The following is a 19214-nucleotide window of genomic DNA, read 5'->3' as shown; positions in this document are numbered from 1 at the left end:
GCCTGGCGTCCTATCTGGGCTGCGTGTGCTTTGCCTACTTTGACGCGGCGTCCGAGGCTCCAGAGCAGGGCCCCGTGGTCAAGTTCTGGCCCAGCGAGCGGTGGGCCTTCATCGGGGTGCCCTACGTCACCCTGCTCTGCGTCCACAAGAAGTCCTCCATCAAGGTCACCTAGACTGGCCCAAGGTCACCCATCGGGCCCCCCCCCCCCCAGCCTCCCGCCCGTTCACAGCCTCTGATCATCATGGGGTCACTCGGGGTCATGGGGGTGTCAAAGAGCACTTTTTAAAAAATATATATATATGAAAGACATGGTTGTGTGTGGGTCAGCACGGTGCGGTGGCGGCCGGTGTGTGTTGCCTGCGCAGCCGTGTTTTGGTACCGATGCTGCTGCCGTGTAGCTTTGTCGGCACGACTTCCTGTTTGACTACCTTTCAGTGGGACCAAACCGATTTTAACGGCTGATTCTGGAACAGTTCAGTTCAGTTCAGGTCAGATCAGGCACTTTTTTTTTTTCTTTCAAACAGGCAACACAAGAGACACCGCTGAGCCAAGCAGCCTGGGCCTCACTCGCACTCGTGTGAGGTGCACAATTATGATGTCACTACAGAATAATACTCTCATGGTGCAGAACCTGGAGCAAGGAGCAGGGTTCTATCCTCTGCTCGCTGTATTACAGGGAAAACACGTATACTGGCGATACAGGTAGCAGTATTTAACGCTCATGGCCGTTTCAACAGTGGGAAATTTTGCCGTCAAATTGTGTCTTTAACGGACAGTGAGTGTGATATGGTCCCAAGAGCGTCACATTCATCAGGTTTAGGATAGTAATTTCAACCAACATTGGCCGGGTTTCCCAAAATTGTTAAGAAGCTCTTAAGTGCTAAGAACTTCTTAGGAGCGTTGTAAGAATGTTCTAAGAACGCTCCTAAGAAGTTCTTAGGACTTAAGAGCTTCTTAACGATTTTGGGAAACCCGGCCATTTACTGTTAATCTTTGTTTTGTTAATCAAGAAACATTCCTAGAATGCACAACAAATGCACAACAGTTCAGCCAGTGTTTTTGAATGCATAAAGTGTAGGGCATTTCAGGAGCAGTAGTCTGACCTCGGCAGCTGTCTCCGGTCGATTCTCTCAGCGATCATTTCAACCCATGAGGGCCACTGCTTCCCACTGCCCAGAGCTCCCAAGCCTACCCCTACAGGCTGGTGAGTGCCTAGCAGCGTGAGAGCACTTTATAGGTAAACGAATGTGAACCATCAGTATTCCTCTGTCTCTCTATTCCCGAGTATTATGACCATGGGGGGAGAGGCTACTTTATATCGTTGTGGTTAATTGCTCTTGAATGCTCCTACTGTGTTCGATGTTTCAGTGTGAATTATTACCTTTTTAACATGTATTAGTATGGGTATCTTTAACATTTAACAAGCAGACACGTTTCCTCTGCCAAGTAGCTCCAGAGTGCAGCTGTGGAATGGTGTAACTTGATATACCATGTGAAGGGAGTAGTGTCTTTTTTTTTTTTTTTTTAAATATATATATATTATAACTCTGTGTGGGTTAGTATTGTAATCACGTTTAAAGTGCTCGTTTGCATGATCTGTTTATGCAATGCATTGGAATGTCAGTTGAAACTGTATGGCTAATGTAACCAGGTGATTAATCTCTGTGCGTTTTATGCAGTCAGTGGACCCGGGTTTTGTTTTACAGAAAGAAGCTTCTGGAAAGCTTCTGGAAGCTTCACTTCTGGTTTCAGTCCGTTGTTTAGTTAGATGATGCCTTGTATAGTTCACCCACTCTGGTTAACTCAGAAGAGGTTTTTTTGAAGGATTTAGCTTTTTATTTTTTATTTTGAAGGACATTCTCAAAGACAGTGTGTAAAGACAGCGAGGCTGTTCAATGCACACTTATTGTTGTTTAGAGACACACCAGCCAAAAGCCAAGGTTGTGGTCTCTCTCTCTCTTCTCTGCTCTCAAGCTGTCCATTCCAATGACGGTCAATGCCAACGCAGCATCACCCTGCACAAAAATGGCTATTTATTTTCCTATTTTTAACCAATTTAACAATTTGTAGACGAATGAATAATGTTTGTAAGCCAAAAAACGAAATGAGTAATTTCTCCTGAGTGTATTTTTACATTTTATTTTATGTATTAAAAGATGATCTATATTTCTGGCTCTGCGTGGTGGGTGTCCGTTTCTTACTTCACCATAGCAACACTGACTGAATAATAATAATGATAATAATCGTAGCTGGTTACAACTCAACCAGACATGATATTTCACACAAATATTCCATGTATCACTCACTACCCAAGCGATGAACTGAGTCACAAGTGTTGCAAATCGTTCAAAAACATTAATTGTGTCACTAATAATAATCATTATGTGTTTGTGATGGCAGGTTTCCACACTGTGGGGGGGCGTGCTAGCTCGATGTTATACAATTCAACAATTATACAATCTATTTCTTTTGTCATATTCAACATTTATGAACAGGAAGGTGCAACTGAAGGTCTTCTAAATGCAGCGTCAGGTGTGACCAAGTGAATGCACCTGAAGATGAATTGCTAGTCAGGGGTGTGTGGTCACTTTGTTCCAGTACAGTGACCTTGCTGAAGCAGTTCTTATAGGCTAGATGAATGGTCTCGGGCGGCTCTGCTTACTCCTGCAGTCTTAGAATATGTTGAGATGATGAAGGTTTGTTCTATCAAAAGCACCATTGTCTCAAAGTGTGGTTATGTTATTTTATAGCATGAAAATAACCTGCTGTGAAGTTTTTATTTTTTTTCAAATTGACTTATTGCAAACTCTTATAAGGGCCTATGTAGTAGTGCGTTGTGGAATGAAAGCGTTGTTTCGCTTCACTCATGAAGACCTGATAGTTTTGCATATTTAATGTTTAATGTGATGTGATTAAAATACATGTTACATCTAGATTATCTATCTAAAATGTAAATAGGATATAGCAATCCCAGTGCCATGCAGCCAGGGTCAAGTCTATATTGTAATTGTAATTGTTGTTATTTATTTATTTTACTTTTTAAAAAAGGGTTCTTAAAATAGTTTAAAGTTTTCAGAGTGTACAGAAACAGCCCCCTCCGGTTCTTTAACGGTATGGTTCTAAATTGAATCTTTGAAAGGGTTCTAAACCAGTATGTCCTAAATGGAATCTTTGGAATACTTCCACAGATACTCGCTCTGCCTTTGTGATCATGCAGTCAGGCAAACAGGAAGTGATGTTGACCGAGACTGATCCGTGGCGCCTTAGATATCGTTCCCAGGGGAAGTAGCCTAGTACAGAAGTACCCACACAGGTTGGGAACGCTCTGGGATCTGGCAAGGAAAGCAGGGACATTCTGAACCTCTCCCATTCCAACATTAGCTGTCCCTGCCGGAGGTTGACGGCTTTCCAAAAGGATCCAGAGATTCCCAGATAACAATAGACCTCTGAAATTTGCCTACAAAAGAAAAAAAAACAAAGGCTGCCACCTTCACCCATATAAAGAGATTCAGGTGCCATCTTTGCCCACATAAGGAGACCGGGATGTCCTTTTATGGGCAAAGATGACTGCTTTTGGTCCTTTTTGTAGGCAAACTTCACAGGTCTAGAGTTGAATGAACTTTGGTGACTATAAAGCTCCATAGAGCTTTCCCTGTTCAACAGTGACCTCTTCTGGTAGAAAGTGAGTAGTACTGCATTTACAGTTTACACGTATTCATTATATTATTTGAGAGTTTATTAACACATTAAAATATTTTGTATCAAGCTGTGCCATGTTGCCTTGAACAATCTAACTTTTGGATAAACTTTGTATTTGGTCAAAAATATAGCTGTGTGATTGTGCATCGGCTTAAAGTAATCTAACAGGTTTCTTCTGTGACAGTAGGCACACCACATTTTTTTCATGGAAACTTGTTGAAGGGCAGAAACTGACATGGCTTAGTAAGCATTCCTTTTGGTAAGCTTTACTGTATGGTTGCTATCTGATATTCCATTTTTGCAAATGTGATAAGCAAAGAGGCCTTTGTATTCAAGTATAAAAATGTATTTATTAATCAAGTAAACATGTGTGAAAACACCCACAGTTCAGCTTACAGCTGAAAACTGAACAAGACAAGTTTTCATATAAAAACAAAACACACACACACACACAGAACTTTTAGCTTAATTGTTCACAAACAAATATAAATATATACAAAAAAGATAGAAAAGCACCATACCATAAAAAATACACATTCTAAAAAAGAGGTCTTACGTAAGAGCTACACAATCTAACATATGGGCATACATTCAAAACAAACACTATGAACACTAGCTTTGTTCTCTTGGAACAGATATTCTACAGTGCCGATTGTTGCTGGCGTCTATCCCACACCATACGTCTGTGGTCGTGACTCAGACAGGGGCTAATGACTTTCCCAGCGTCCTCCACTCTCCTGCCGAAGCGATGGCGGTCTCGCGCCATCTCCATCCAACACGAGCCGTTCCTCGCCGCCTTGCTAGCGAAGGCCCAGGCCACTAGGGGGCGCACTGTCACCTCGTCGCTGAAGCGCACCTTCAAAGAGACCACAGACAAAGCAGAGAAACCTCATGAGTATCACAGTAAGAGAGGTCACACACACACACACACACACACACACACCACAACCCCTAACCTGCCAGGAACTTGGCCCACTGTATATTCAGCCTATATTGACTACTAGTACATGAGGTTAGGGAGAGCTTAGCTCCCCTGCAAGAGGGAGGTTTTTTTTCTACAAGTCAATGAGTCAAATCGACCCAGCAAACAATCATGATTTTAATCCATGTCTCAAGGGGAGCTGTCAGGCTATCTCTGGGTGGACATTAGTCACAGGACTGACCCTTAGTCAGCTGTGACTGTGAGTCACGAGGCGAAAGTGCAGACGCATCAGCACAAGCTGTTCCAGCCTTTGTTCCCTTTTACCACACCAGTCATTCAGTGTGGGCGGGGCAAAGGTTTGGGTGAGCTGGTTTGGGAGTTGCCACAGCGATCATTTGATAAACAAAACAGTTGCTCCGGCTCCATTAGTTCTAGTTTCTGCTGACTGTTGATGAGTCAGTCAGCGGTCGTCCGTGACAACTATGAGCCAGACGGGCGACACCACAAATAGCTGCATTACGCAACATTCCCATCAGGTCACATAAGAATGTTACCAAATATGTCACTGGTAGGACATGAAGTCTAGTGCAGATGTAAGACTCATTTTAAGTGCCTGTTCTGAGATGTTTACATATGACCGTGTAATATCACTGGTATTACAGGGTTTGCTGAGCCTGCAACAGGTTTGGCTTTAATTTTAGGAACAGATCTAGGCTGTAAATACAGTTTTGATGATTGATGTCGATGTTCATTAGTTAACTGGTTTGAAATTATCCCCTGTCCACAGAGCAACACTGAAAATGGAACTTTCCTAAATCTTCACCCAGGAAGAAGTTTTCAAAAGCTCAGTTTTCAGTGAAAGTGCATAGAAACTGCTCAGTCACTGCAACTTTCCAAAAAGTGCTAACGAATTGGAACATCTCGTATTATGTGTGGACTAGATGTTTACCTTCTTTTTTTGTTGAGTGCTTTGAGTGGAGTGTTGTTGGTCTTCTCTCTCCTCCTGCTCCTCCTCCACCTCCTGCTCCCCTTGTTGAGTGCTTTGAGTGGAGTGTTGTTGGTCTTCTCTCTCCTCCTGCTCCTCCTCCACCTCCTCCTGCTCCTCCACCTCCTGCTCCCCTATGGCTGCGGAGGCGGGTGTGTTTCTGGAGTTCTTGGAGACCGGCGTGCAGGAGAAGCTGAGGGGGTTGTAGGGGTCGCCGCTGTGGAGGAAGGATTCCCAGAGTTCCACGCTCTCCGCAGACGCCTCCGAGTCGTCGTCATCATCTGACCAATCAGAGTTTTCTTCATCTTCACCTTCTGCTTCCTCCTCGTCATCACTTGCTTGTTTAGAGTTCAGAGAGAAAGAGATTCCCACACAGAAGCCTGTAGGGCGTGTCTGCTGATGAAGAGTATCTTCATCCTCAATCTCCTCCTCTTCCTCAGAGTCCCACTCCATCCAGTCAGACTCTGACTCCTCCGCTTCCTCCTCTTCCTCATCTTCCTCGTCTGAGGACTCTTCCAGGGCCTCAGCCTCTTCCTCCTCCTCCTCCTCCTCCATCGCCATGGTACCCCTCATCAGGACCTCTCTCTCCTCTTCTCCCAGGGTCTCCAGCAGGCCGGCTGCGGAGTTCTGCTCCTTCTCCTCCTCCTTCTTCACCTCCTCCTCCGCTCCTCCCCGGCCCACAACGCTCTTCTCTGCGTCGCCCTTCATGGCTTCTCGCGCCAGGTAGCCGCTACACAGAAACAGGAGGACCCTCGTGCAGCTGAGCAGTTCCTTGGCCGCCCAGAGGTGACAGAGGACACTCTGTAGCGCTCCCCACAGATACAGCTGGAGATTCCGAATCACGGGAAACGTCGGCGTCGGCATTGGCGAAACCATGGTCGGGGAATCTGTTGGTGGTTCAGGTGTCACAGGTAATAATACGTAACCACTGTGGGCTGGCGTCTTCACAGTAGACAGGTGTGACGACGCTCGTGCTAGAGTGTACGGGTGGGACAGCGCGTGAAGGTGAGTGGCATCTGGCGCCATAACGGTGGCTCAGAATCTGTGGGTGAAAAGGCTCGCCGTTAGTTTACGATAAAAAACATATGAAAAAAAAACGGAGGATTTAATTGTCAATAAATAGAACAGAGCCTGTAGGCGACATCTTCATGACTTTGTGGCATATGCCTCCTAAATTACATCCATACTAAATGTTACCCATATAAGGCGAAAACAAACATGCACTCGAGAGAATAGGCCTGAGTAGTAAGGGCACTTACTGTATCAACAACAAACACACTCATAGTCCTGAGTAAGGCCACTGATCAAGGCCATAGGTTGTTAAATTACTGTTTATTATGAGGAAGGCGGCTGTTAAATTACGGTATGCTATGAGGAAGGCCACAGGTTGTTTACGGTATGTAATAAGGAAGTGGTAGGTCTCTAGGTCATAGGCTAGATCACTGTAGAGGAATGAGAGATGATATCTTTCTGTCAGATGTCTACCAACCCAGCAAGTAGATGACTGTCATCCATTGAAACACACACACACACACACACACACACACACACACACACACACACACACACACACACACACACACACACACACACACACACACACACAAATAATCTAATAGTTTAGAGTAGGCTACTGTAGGTTGGGCCTGGCCTAACTTTGGGTAAAGGTCAACTTTCAGGACACTTTTGTCTGGAAATAGTATTTCTCCTTTCTTTTATTGCACCATTTAGACAATAGCGTAGGCCTAGAGCAAGTTAAACATAAATGTTGACCAACCTTGTTCCAAAAGTGTCAGCCAATGGCCTGGCAGTCAATCCAGCGAATACTTCGAGTTCGAGCTTTGACTTTATTTCCCTCGACGTGCGTATTAATGGTCAGCTTGTCTGTTGTCCTCTGAGTAGGTAGATTTGATAAGAAATTCGATTCCATTTCTAGCAAACTATTCGTGTCGTAGGCCTAAGTCAAAAAGGTGTGCCTGTGGCTCGTATAATGTTACACATATTCGTAGTTGTATCGCAAGAAATAGAAGATGACACCAACCCTCGGTGTAAACAATATATATTACACATGCTGCTGACGTATAGAAGTAGGGGCGTGATTTTTCAAACCCGACCAATAAACGACCGTCAACTTAATTTCGTGGGCGGGTCACCACGCCCGCGACCAACAGACGGTCGGGAAAGCACGTACGCTTTCTCTACGTTTCCAGAAATCTCACAAATGAGGCGGGGCCTTCACGTAAGCGTCAGATTCTTACAGTATTGCATCATTTCTATTATAAGACAGAGCACAGGCGATAGGGGACACAACAGGCTAGGGAAGCAAACCAAAACACAAACAGACCGAAGGTGTCGCAGTCGAGGAGACTATCAAACAAAAATGAAAACGAAGTTACGGAAATTCCAACCCTTCTGATAAGAAGGTCCTGGGACCTGAGCTGCTGAGCATGACCGAGTTATTAACGTTAGTCAGAAATTGAAAACAACCCAGTCGTTCGCGATTTTTTTCCCTTCATGATAGCCTAGATATGATGAAACACTGATGAAAAGTAAACTAAATAGCTCATGCAACAGTCTAGAGCATAAATGCAAGTAGGCTATTGTAGTCTGGTCTAACTAAATATTGTGAACATATCTCAATGTATTGACCACATCAAAAACTAGGCTAGGCCTAGATGTAAAAAAAAGGCAAATTATTCTACCTTGTGTCTTTTATGTTTTCTTCTGAATTATTCTTCAATTACATTATTTGAAAATAATTTTACCTTGTGTTTTTTAAGTTTTCTTTTTTTATTACATTTTCTATTATTTGACTATTGCCCTTTTGAGCTTTTATTTGCTGTTACTGTTTACACTTGCTTATGATGACCTCTGTGTATCAATTAGAAGTCAGACAACTGAATAGGCCTAGTCATTGTTCTTATCATAGCCTAATCATGTGATCACCTCAGGACACTACAGTAATTCTATAGGCAAACATGCTCTTTCAACTCCCATGGAATTGCTTGTGTGGTCCTTACAATTCATATTGTAGGCTATGACACATAGGCCTATCACTATACAGACTATTGTCCACAATTGTTCACAATTACTATTTTATTCATGACATGACAGGTTGATTGATTACATATGGGCTAACAGTCAAGGGGAAAGATTTGGGTGAAGAATGATGATCACAGAATTTGAAGGCAGAAGTTGAATAACAAAGATGTTATAAGGTCTAAAATAATTGAAAAGCAGGAGCAACATTGAAAATATTCTGGTTATATTGCTTTACATCAACAGAATGTTATTTTCAACGAAGAGAAAACACTCTTTTCACACTACAATCTATAGGCTGAAATTGGTTAAAATGCAAGCATCTACTCTGAGTTCATCTGTCAATAATTCTAGGCTACATTTCTGTCTGAATGACATGCACAAATCAATCACAGTCTTCAGATAAGGCTTTGAGCATTGCTCTTGATTCAAACGGTAGCCTGTTCAGTCAGTGAGAGCTGAATTCAGCGTAATCTGCACACCACCGCACAGAGCAAACAGTCTGCCTGCACTCTTAATGTGATGATGGAGGAGCATGCGGTGACCAATGGAGCGCAGTTTTCTCCAATGGAGAAGGGAATGATGATGAACACATCATCTTTGCCATTCATGCAGATTTGTTCTGTCAAAAGGTAGGGGCCATATAGAAAGAGATAAGTGACCAGGGATACAGTGAGTAGGCTACTGTCTTCGCAGTTATGCCTCTTGTCATGGTTTGATAAGACTTGAAAGTCAGTGAGTATGTAAAGAAACATATCACAACATTCACAACGAGCGGAACCGCGACCAGCAATATGTAAACAGAAAAAAGTTGAATTTTAGAGAAGATTAAGACCAAAATGACCACTGCTGTGAGAGTGACACAGAGAGAGTAGAGCACGGAGAAGAAGACAGCAGCATATTCAGGGTGTGAAACAGAAATAGTACCCTCTAGCGCCACCAGGTGGTGTAGCCACAAACCCAAAACCCCCACCGCTTCATAGAGAAATAGACAAATATGAGACCACGTGAAATACGATGTGGATGTGGACACATTTTCCATATCAATAGTAAGAGTCAATAACAGCAGAGTCAAAGCGAGCGTCATTGAAAAGGAGGGTGAAGATGTAGACTGAGTTTTTGCCCGTGGAGCGTCGGTGCTGATGGAAGGAGAGATAGAGCTGCCCAGATCAGAGCAGGCAGACCCACAAACAGACCAACGAAGAAGAACATGTGAAATCGTATTTTTGCAGTACTGTCCTCCATCATTCGTTGGTGTACTTAGGGGGCCTCTTCAGCTAAAGAATGAACAGAACACAGTTAAAGTGCATGTACACGTCAATTTCAAAATATTGAAAAAGACTTCCCTCTGGCTCTCACTCTCTCTTTCTCATTTTTCTTTGAACACAGAAATATACTGATTTAGAAATAATAATAGTATATAGTAACTCAATAATATGCTCTTAAGAGTTGATTAAAAAAAACAGTGTGAAGACACCCATCTTAATCTAGTGGTTTGTACCTGTGTGAACTCCATTAACCTTTAAGTGACACATTCACTCAGAATCATTGAGATTCTGACCTGGAGGTCTGTACTACCAATACACTCATGATTGTCTATCAGGAACCCACTCGGGTGTAAATATTGACAACATTTCACATTCACAAACTCACCCACAGGGGGCAGTAGGGAGACTTAAACCCATGTATGATGTCGCCAGACCATCTTTCAAAGTGTTTAGGCCAGTATGTATTACACATCCACTCTGGCTCTTATAAAGGCTGAACTGCATGTGTTACACATCCACTCTGGCTTTTATAAAGGCTGAACTTTGTGTGTGTGTATGTGTTGTAGCCTACTGTTACACATCATTCATGAGGACCTCAAGCAGGTGTAACTAGTGTTGAATGGCGGAGGGAAACTGATTGGGATATACTGTATGCAGGCCTATTCGATTGTGTTTGTCAATAGTGCAGTATAATAGTGCAGCCTGATACTAGCCTGGGCTTTTAGCTGGATTGCTAGTGCGCTCGACTCCCGATCCGAGGTGCTGCTGTGTCGCGGGTTCGAGTCCGGTCGTGTGCAGGGCTGCACTGCGGTGGTTCCACACAACGCAGGTTACATTGGTGCCGTGGTCCGCGCAATCGAAGTGATATCACTACCACTTCCTGTGTCTAGCCTGACCTTTTTATAGTCCAAAGAGTTTACAGCAAATGTATATATTTTTTAGGTTCTATACAGAACTATCTATGAATTCATTTATCACCAACTTATTTTATTCTGTTCACAGTTGTTTTACACTACATGGCGAGAGTCAGGGCCGTGTAGCCGGGCACAGAGGAGAGAAGACGACAGAGGCGAGGGTGTGTGAGGGACAGAATGCCCTCTAGCGCCACCAGCTGGTGAACATGCAGACCAAGAAATCTGACCGCAGAAAATAAATCAAAGATCACAAGACAGGACAGCCAGGCACAATGTGTAGCTATCCCTGTGATGATGAGGGGAATTAAGAACAACTCCACAGCGTCGTTGAAGAGGAGGGTGATGATGAGGATCGAGTTTCTGCTTTGGAGGCGCCGGTACTGATGCAGGATACGGCCAGCCCACACCAGAGCAGGTAGACCCCCACACAGACCAGAGAAGAGGAATATGATGAGCCTGATCCTCCCATCGCCATTACAGAGGGAAAGCTGATCATACATGATAGATTCTGTTTAAAAACATATTTCAATTGTTTAAGTGCAGTATGTACAACCTATAGGGTGTTTAGGCCTGCATGTGTTACACATCCACTCTGACTCAGGCTTAATTGTATGTGTTACACATCCACTCTGACTCAGGCTTAATTGTACTGTGTGTGTTACACATCCACTCTGGCTCTGATATACAGTAGGCTTAATTGTATGTGTTACACATCCACTCAGACTCTTATATAGGCTGAACTGTGTGCATACACATCACATCATCCATGAGGACCTCAAACAGGTGTAACTAATAGGTAATGGCCAAGCAAAGGAAGCATTAAGGAAACGTATGCCAGTTCTATGAAGGCCTACTGTATCAGATTGTGTTTGTACTGTAGGTGCAGGTCATTTCAGCGGTCTCACATGGAGAGGTATCAGTTATGAAGGTGTGGCTGCTATAACCTTCCTGTGGTAAACTGGTGTGGAAAGCAGAGATATCATGAGCACTTCCTGGATCAGCCCTCTCGCTGATAACACTGAAAAACTGTAGGTAACCAGAGCTATGTATTGTCCTGGTAAAATTTCAAGCAAAAATATTCAGGAAGTATAAGTTAAGTATATAAGAAATAAGGGTACTTGGAGGTTCTACAATTTGTACCAAAGACCTGTTTTCCAAAAATACTCTATGAATTTATTTGTCACAAATGTATTCTCATCCCTTTACTGTTCACAGTTATTTTACACTGTAAAACAAACATTCATAGAAACATTCACAGACATTCATGCAAAAACTCAACTACAGTTTTCATATTATTCAGGCACGGAAGTTGATATTACTGTAAGAGTTTCTTTGAGTAGGTCTGTATTTAATTGCTGTTCTTCAATTTAAAAAGATGATGATACAAACAGAGACATCAGAACCACATATATAATGTTTAACTGTATAATAACAATAGGAATGATAAAGCAGTCTTACCTGAATCCTTTCACAGCATGCCGCTTCTCTCTTTCTCTCTCACTCACTCTTTCTCACCTCCAGACGCTGCCCGTCTCTCTCTCTGTTCACAGCTGCTGATGAAGTAGGAGATGCTACAGTATGATCAGGATATGCACTAAAAGATGCTGACATGTCTTATGTACGTCATCTCCACTCTAATGTTGCATGCTAAAGCATGGAGACTCTAAATCAGAAGGTTCTTTGTGAAACCCCCAAGTGGTGACTGGCGGTTGTACAGAGCATGTTGCATAATACAACTTATTAATACAGAACGTATTGTAGGCCTGTTTCCAATAAACAAAACCTATCTGAGTGGAGTCCTATGGCTGACGCGTGTTCTTATAAAAAGTCTTCCAGTTTCTTTTCTTGAATATTTTATTGTCACAAATGTCACACCAAATGCCACAAACATACACGACTGACACGGTCAGAAAAAAAACGTGAAACTCCTAAACTCTCATGCCACGCATCCTCCTATAAGTTCTTCCAAAACTAAATATGCACCCAAATAAAACTACATATCATTTAGGGCCTACAGTGTAATCATACCAAGAAATGTTACACTAAATTACATGCTGATATCAAAATAAAATTAGAAAACATCAGAATTCATAAACATATAACATTTCAAATTAATTATTCAAAATCTTAAATTTCAATAACAGAAGCCTATTTGGCGGCTACAGGTATTGATAGACAAAACATATCAGTAGTAATACAGAACATGTTTATTAGATGGTGTATACTTCAGGGGTCTCCTGTTGACTGGCAGTAATTCAGAGCATGTTATTGACAGTAATACAGAATATATCAATAAACATTGCCCTCCAAAAGTATTGTAACTCATCCTTAAAGTTAAATATCAAATCATCTTTTGGAAATGGACCTTAAAGAGACCCTATGCAACATTTTCTTTGTCATAAAATCATTGTTTTGCTTGACTGACCAGTTTCCCGCCCCCAGTGTCCCTATCCGCTATTGCAGCCTTGCAGTTTGTCCAGGAGGTGATCGCTCCTTGTTTATATCTGGAGGTCTGAGACGCGTAAGGAACAAGAAGAACCACACTTGCAATTTATAAATATATATATAGCCTATATATGTATAAATATACGCTAAAGCTGTAGGGGAAGCTCTAAACGAGAGAAAACGAAAAGCAAAATGAAATGAGATGAAATCGCCAATCCTGCATAGTTTCTCTTCAATGCCTTAAATGAAACAATGAGGAAATATTCAAGCTTTGAGGACATCAGTTTTCTTTGTGAATGAATAATGTATCAAATAAATAAATGTTTTCCTTAAAATACAGGGGTCGTAAGTATTGGAATGCCCATGTTAAATTCCCTTAAAGGATTTTTATTTTTATTTTTATTTTTAAAGGCCAGTTATTTCATGGATCCAGGACACTATGCACCCTGATCCCCTTGGCCTTTGGAATTAAAATAACCCCACATCAACACTATACCCTTCACCATACTAATAGATTGGCATGGTTTATGTCAGTTATTAGCTGTTCGCTAATTAGCTGGTTTGAATTGCATTGAGCTCAATGAGAATTAAACCAGCTAGTTAGCTAACAGCTAATAGCTGACATAAAGCATGCCAAACTTGTCTTCTACTTGACCACGCTATGCTAGCATTAGCACATTAGCAAGTTAGCATTAACACCAGCACTAGTGCTAGCATGAACTTGACCACGCTACGCTAACATTAGCACCAGCACTAGTGCTACTAGCATGAACTTGACCATGCTACAGTACATTAGCATTAGCACTAGCATGATAAGATGATAACAACAATCTACAGACAGTGTCCATTTTGTGAATGTCGTCAAGCTATCGCTGAAGTAGGCCACACATATTTTAGGGCTACAGTGAACATCCATAATATCAATGGCTTCATTGAGAGTTAGGCCTAGTGGTTGAGGATATCATCCAGAGGACTTCTTAAACTGGAGAGCCTGAAGGGCATCTCCTGATGTCCACATCTCCACATGTCCTGAGCAGCCAGCTTCATCTTCTCCGTCTTTGTGATCTGCAGCCAATTGAAATGAACACACAGTAAACACTCAGTGTGTGTGTGTGTGTGTGTGTGTGTGTGTGTGTGTGTGTTTGTGTGTGTTTGTGGTTTAGGCCTATATGTGGAATTCTGTAGCCTAGTTCATCTCAAATGTATTGTATTTAGTACAGCGGCCGCACATGGTACAACGCGGTATTTCAACAGAGCCAGTTCGGCACTAGTTGGTTTGCATGCCAAGACCAAAACTGGGCCAGATCACTTTTTACAATTTTCACAATTTATATGATCAAGTTTTTAGGCCAGAATCTGAGTGTTACAGACAGCTGAGAAACCGCTACATACTTTGGAGAAGTTTTTTTATTTTCCAACAAATAAATATTAATTTGAAAATCTAGGGGTTAAGTAGCCTATATTGTAAAAGACACACACACACACACACACACACACACACACACACACACACACACGCAAGATCATGGCGCACAAATGCAAGTCCGGGCTTGTGCAGGGCTGAACCGCCGGTGGTTCAACACAACGCAGGTTACACCATGCTGGGTGTGCTCATTCCACCTTCCACCTGAGAGTATAAGTTTGGGCGGTCTCTCTCCGCCCGAGTCTGAAGGGGGAGCTGTTTGTTTTCTAGTCCATCTGGGCTGACAACAGCTGATTGGCAGGACTGTTCAAAATCACCTCTGACCTGTTGCTCTCTCTCCTCTCTGCTTTGCTCGGCTCGGCTCTGCGCTGGTTGCCGTGCTGGAGGCAGCACTACCATCCTTTTTCCTTTTTTTGCACTAGGCCTACACTTCACTGATCTGCACAACAGAGTTGATTTTATGCACAACATTTTCTTGCTTCTCATTCACTGACTCGACATACAGTGCTTCTTGGATTAGATTATGCTTTAATAAATTATTTGGATTTAACGGTTCAAACGGTGTGGTCTCCCTATATGTCAAGAAGACTACTATGAGCTAGGTAGTCGTGACAATACAGTAACACTGAGAAATGCTGAAATGGCACATTTGCTGAATTTAAGAAAACAGATGAATTTGCAGTGTAGTTCAATGGCGTTCAAAAATCATGCCTCTTTCATGCAAGATGCAAGATCTTCCCCGGCCTGTGATTAATTAAGATATTGTATGATGTCTCTGCTCTCTTACATACTGTAGCACCCTATCCCACTGGTACAATTCCCTACACATTTAAATTCTGTGCACACTTCAAATATTAACTTTATTTTCTCTGAAATTGCCAATGAGTTCCAAAAATATCAGATCAATCGGTTGTATGTTTCACAGTCTTATTCCTTACTGTAACTCCAATTATGTATCAAGCATCAAGTCTTACCTTAAAGGATTCTACGCAGTCTTCCAATGTGTGGAATGTTGGTAGCCTATCCTCCCTACTCTTCCTTCGTTTAGGCTTTGGGCAATTCATTAATTCTCCTTTGAAGAGGTTCCCTAGTAAAGATGGATAGTATTAATTACATGTATTAATAACTTGTATCTAATTCATTGAAGGGTGGAGTTGCCCATTTCGGAGTAGGCTGTGTCCTATATTAGGGTAATGACTGGGGGAAAAGGAGTAGGCTGTGTCCTATATTAGGGTATAATAATGACTGGGGGAAAAGATTAACAAACAGGGGTAAGGGAAGGCTAATGTAATAACAGTTTACAACATGTCACTGAAATATAAGCAATTGGGCTACTCAACTCTGTATATGGGAAAATAAAGCCACATTGAAATATAAGGAATCGGGCTACTCAACTCTGTATCCATTGGAAAATAAAGCCACATTGAAATATAAGCAATTGGGTTACTCAACTCTGTATCTATTGGAAAATAAAGCCACACTGAAATATAAGCAATTGGGTTACTCAACTCTGTGTCTATTGGAAAATAAAGCCACACTGAAATATAAGCAATTGGGTTACTCAACTCTGTATCTAATTGGAAAATAAAGTCACATTGAAATATAAGGAATTGGGCTACTCAACTCTGTATCTAATTGGAAAATAAAGCCACACAGAGAAAAAAAAAAAAAGTATTCCAAATAGAATTCAATCATTTATCATACACCGGCTGCAGCATAGGCTTTCTTTTTATTACAGGATCATTTTTGATGTAGGCTATTCGTGCCCTTCTCATAATGTTTTATGAAACAATAGTCCTTCTCTATATTGCCATACTTTTAACATAATACTAACCTACTCCACAGCAGTAAGAGTGTCAATCTTTCACATTACAATAATAATATCTACAAAGTTCTTTATAAATATTCATATTTTATATTCTTTCTCATAGCTGAGGCCACTAATGTTTTATGAAACAATAGTCCTTCTCTATATTGCCATACTTGTAACATAATACTAACCTACTCCACAGCATGTAAGAGTGTCAATCTTTCACATTACAATAATAATATCTACAAAGTTCTTTAATACATATTCATATTTTATATTCTTCATCATTTACCTGACTTATACTTATGCCATTATTAAAGACAACTTAATTCTTTTCAATTGAATTGAGAGGAGAAAAAACAGCCAGAAAGTGCTCAAAATGTATGTGAATTTCTTCGATTCCCATTTCAGGTGACTATGTGAAGTTGCTTGAGAGACTGAGCAAAAGCTGTGTATGTAAATTGAAAATAAATAATAAAATGGGCCTTGTTTGCACTTTTTTTGCTTACATGTGTGCTACATAACTTTCTGTATTGTTCTACTCTGTAAAAAAGTAAATGTAAAGAATAAACATGAATAAGGCATATTCAGGCATACTGATGTAAAGAATAAACATGAATAAGGCATATTCAGGCATACTGAGGCATTCAGAGATGCATGTAACATGAGAGTGTCATTTCTGGCCCGCGAGTGATTTGACCGTGTTTCATGTTGCCTTAAACTACTTCAAGGAGAATGTGAATAAAGAGTATAGCCTACAGACACCATAGTGAAAGTATGTTTATAACCCATTCATTATCATATCATATCTTTAGCCTAAATCTGTGATTCATAATAAAAGAAATGGACTGAAAAAGACAGTTTTGGTTAACAGCCCTAAAAAGGAAAAATAAGTTTTCAAATTCCAGCATACAGTAATCTGTGTTCTTGCATTTCTGTATCCATACATAGCCATAGCATCAATGTACATGAATAATAGCCTTAGTAAAGGATCAGCCAATGTTAGCCCTTCTTGTGGGCTACTAATGTTTGATTCAACAATAGGCTACTGGCCCGCTCCCATGTCCCTGTAACAGTATAGTAATCAACCTACCTCTAATGCGCTTACAGTGTGTCAGGGTCTTTCACGTTAGACCGAGCCTGATACAATTTGGAGCACAAGACACTGTCAGTTTGAGCATGCTGTAATGAGGGATTGTCATCGAGAGAAAACATCATATGGCATGACCATCATCGTCACTGTACTGTCACACAACTGGAAGAACCTGCTACGATCTCCCACTGGCACCCCACATCTAGATAACTATTGTGTGCATGAGCAAACACGCCTTGAGACATAATGCGTACGTGTCGGTGCGCGCCAACAGGAAACTTCATACAGCATGACAGTTGTCGGTGCACTGCCATACAAATGGAACAACCTGGTATGCTCCACAAGTGGTATCATGTAGTCACATGTGGATATCTATTGAGCTCATGGGCAAAGATTACGAAAAGATTAAGAAGTATACAATTTCCAATGCCAACATTCGGACACGTCCGATGCCAGGGCACGCCTGTGTTGTAAACAGCTCAATTTGCGTTGTTCCTATCTGGGCACAGAGATGTGGTCATTTCAACACAATTTCATTTTGAGAGTGCACTGCACTCAATCCCGGTCTGCGTCTCTCTCAGGCCTTGTTTCACAAGTTTCAAACAGTTCACCAGGGTGTGAAATGTCCTTTAAAATATCCTGAGCCCTCGTTTGAACTCTTTTGGTATTCATATAGAGTGGGGAGAGGTGCCTTGATCTCTCTGTATCACAAGCTGTACAGTTCCCATACCGGGTGATGATGCTACCTGTTAAAACACCCTCCACTGCTGAAGAGTGAAAGGCCTCGAAAATGGATGCTGACACATCTCAGCCGTAGTAGGAAGTACAGTTTTTGCCTGGATTTTGTTTAGAGTGCGCTGGATGTTATTGGTCCATGTGCGGTATTAAAAACTTTCAACACTCTCCACGGGTTACCCACTGACCTTTAATGAAATGTTACTGCTCTGCTGTCTTCTATAGTCTACAACCATTTCATTTGTTTTGCTGTGTGACTGCTGCTGGCTCTGAAAAAGCTGAATATCTGGTTGCACAGTGAGGTGTTCAATCCCAGAGTCCTTAGTGACCATATGAGGGGGACTATGGTGTTGAATGCTGAACTATAATCAATGGACAGCATTTGCACTTGATTGCCCCTCCCTCCCTCCAGATGGGTCAGAGTGATATACTGGGCAGCCATGGCCTACTGGAGGGTTGCCGGTTCGATCCCCGACCAGTCCACGGCTGAAGTGCCCTTGAGCAAGGCACCTAACCCCTCACTGCTCTGGGTTAGTGTGTGATTCACCTCACTGTGTGTTCACTGTGTGCTGTGTGTGTTCACTAATTCGGTTAAATTGGGTTAAATGCAGAGAAACGAATTTCCCTCACGGGATCAAAAAAGTATATATTCTATTCTATTCTATTCTATATAGAGAAGGTTGGAGATGGCGTCGTCTCTAGACCTGTTGGCAAATTGGAGGGGGTCTAAGGTGCTTGGTCACCGTTCATGTCAGAGACAGGGCAGCTGTCCAATTTGATGCATACAGTAGCCTAGTTGGCTTACCTTGTCTGGCTTCTCTCTCTCTCTTTCTCTCTCTCTCTCTCTCTCTCTCTCTCCCTCTCTGTCGGTGTATTTGTG

The 19214-nt window shown here is 41.9% G+C and overlaps 2 protein-coding genes and 1 long non-coding RNA gene across 4 annotated transcripts in view; 1 reads left to right on the top strand and 2 right to left on the bottom strand.

The window, feature by feature from the left end:
* acer2 (alkaline ceramidase 2) overlaps window positions 1-843 on the top strand; it is a 19914-nt gene extending 19071 nt beyond the window's left edge. The window contains exon 6 of the mRNA XM_062515937.1: window positions 1-843. This exon is cut by the window's left edge and continues 14 nt beyond it. Coding sequence (XP_062371921.1) covers window positions 1-173 — 173 coding nt within the window. The 3' untranslated portion in view covers window positions 174-843.
* A 3187-nt stretch (window positions 844-4030) lies between these two features.
* On the bottom strand, window positions 4031-7628 carry ppp1r15a (protein phosphatase 1, regulatory subunit 15A). Of its 2 annotated transcripts, XM_062515935.1 has the most exons (4): window positions 7385-7628; window positions 5713-6649; window positions 5572-5640; window positions 4031-4556 (listed from the first exon to the last, which is right to left on the bottom strand). In XM_062515935.1, exons 2-4 carry the CDS (start codon window positions 6631-6633, stop codon window positions 4341-4343), a joined length of 1206 nt encoding a protein of 401 aa, XP_062371919.1. In that variant the 5' UTR covers window positions 6634-6649; window positions 7385-7628; the 3' UTR covers window positions 4031-4340. The 2 variants fall into 2 exon arrangements, with proteins under 2 accessions (XP_062371919.1, XP_062371918.1); XM_062515934.1 differs by having other exon boundaries at window positions 5572-6649.
* A 5019-nt stretch (window positions 7629-12647) lies between these two features.
* On the bottom strand, window positions 12648-17738 carry LOC134059499 (uncharacterized). Its single transcript, XR_009935060.1, has 3 exons — window positions 17600-17738; window positions 15671-15783; window positions 12648-14338 (listed from the first exon to the last, which is right to left on the bottom strand). It is a non-coding gene; the product is annotated as an uncharacterized LOC134059499 (long non-coding RNA).
* Window positions 17739-19214: the final 1476 nt, after the last annotated feature.

Source organism: Sardina pilchardus, chromosome 16 (assembly GCF_963854185.1).
Source record: "Sardina pilchardus chromosome 16, fSarPil1.1, whole genome shotgun sequence".
Taxonomy (NCBI): Eukaryota; Metazoa; Chordata; class Actinopteri; order Clupeiformes; family Clupeidae; genus Sardina; species Sardina pilchardus.
This window is presented reverse-complemented; position numbering and strand designations above follow the sequence as displayed.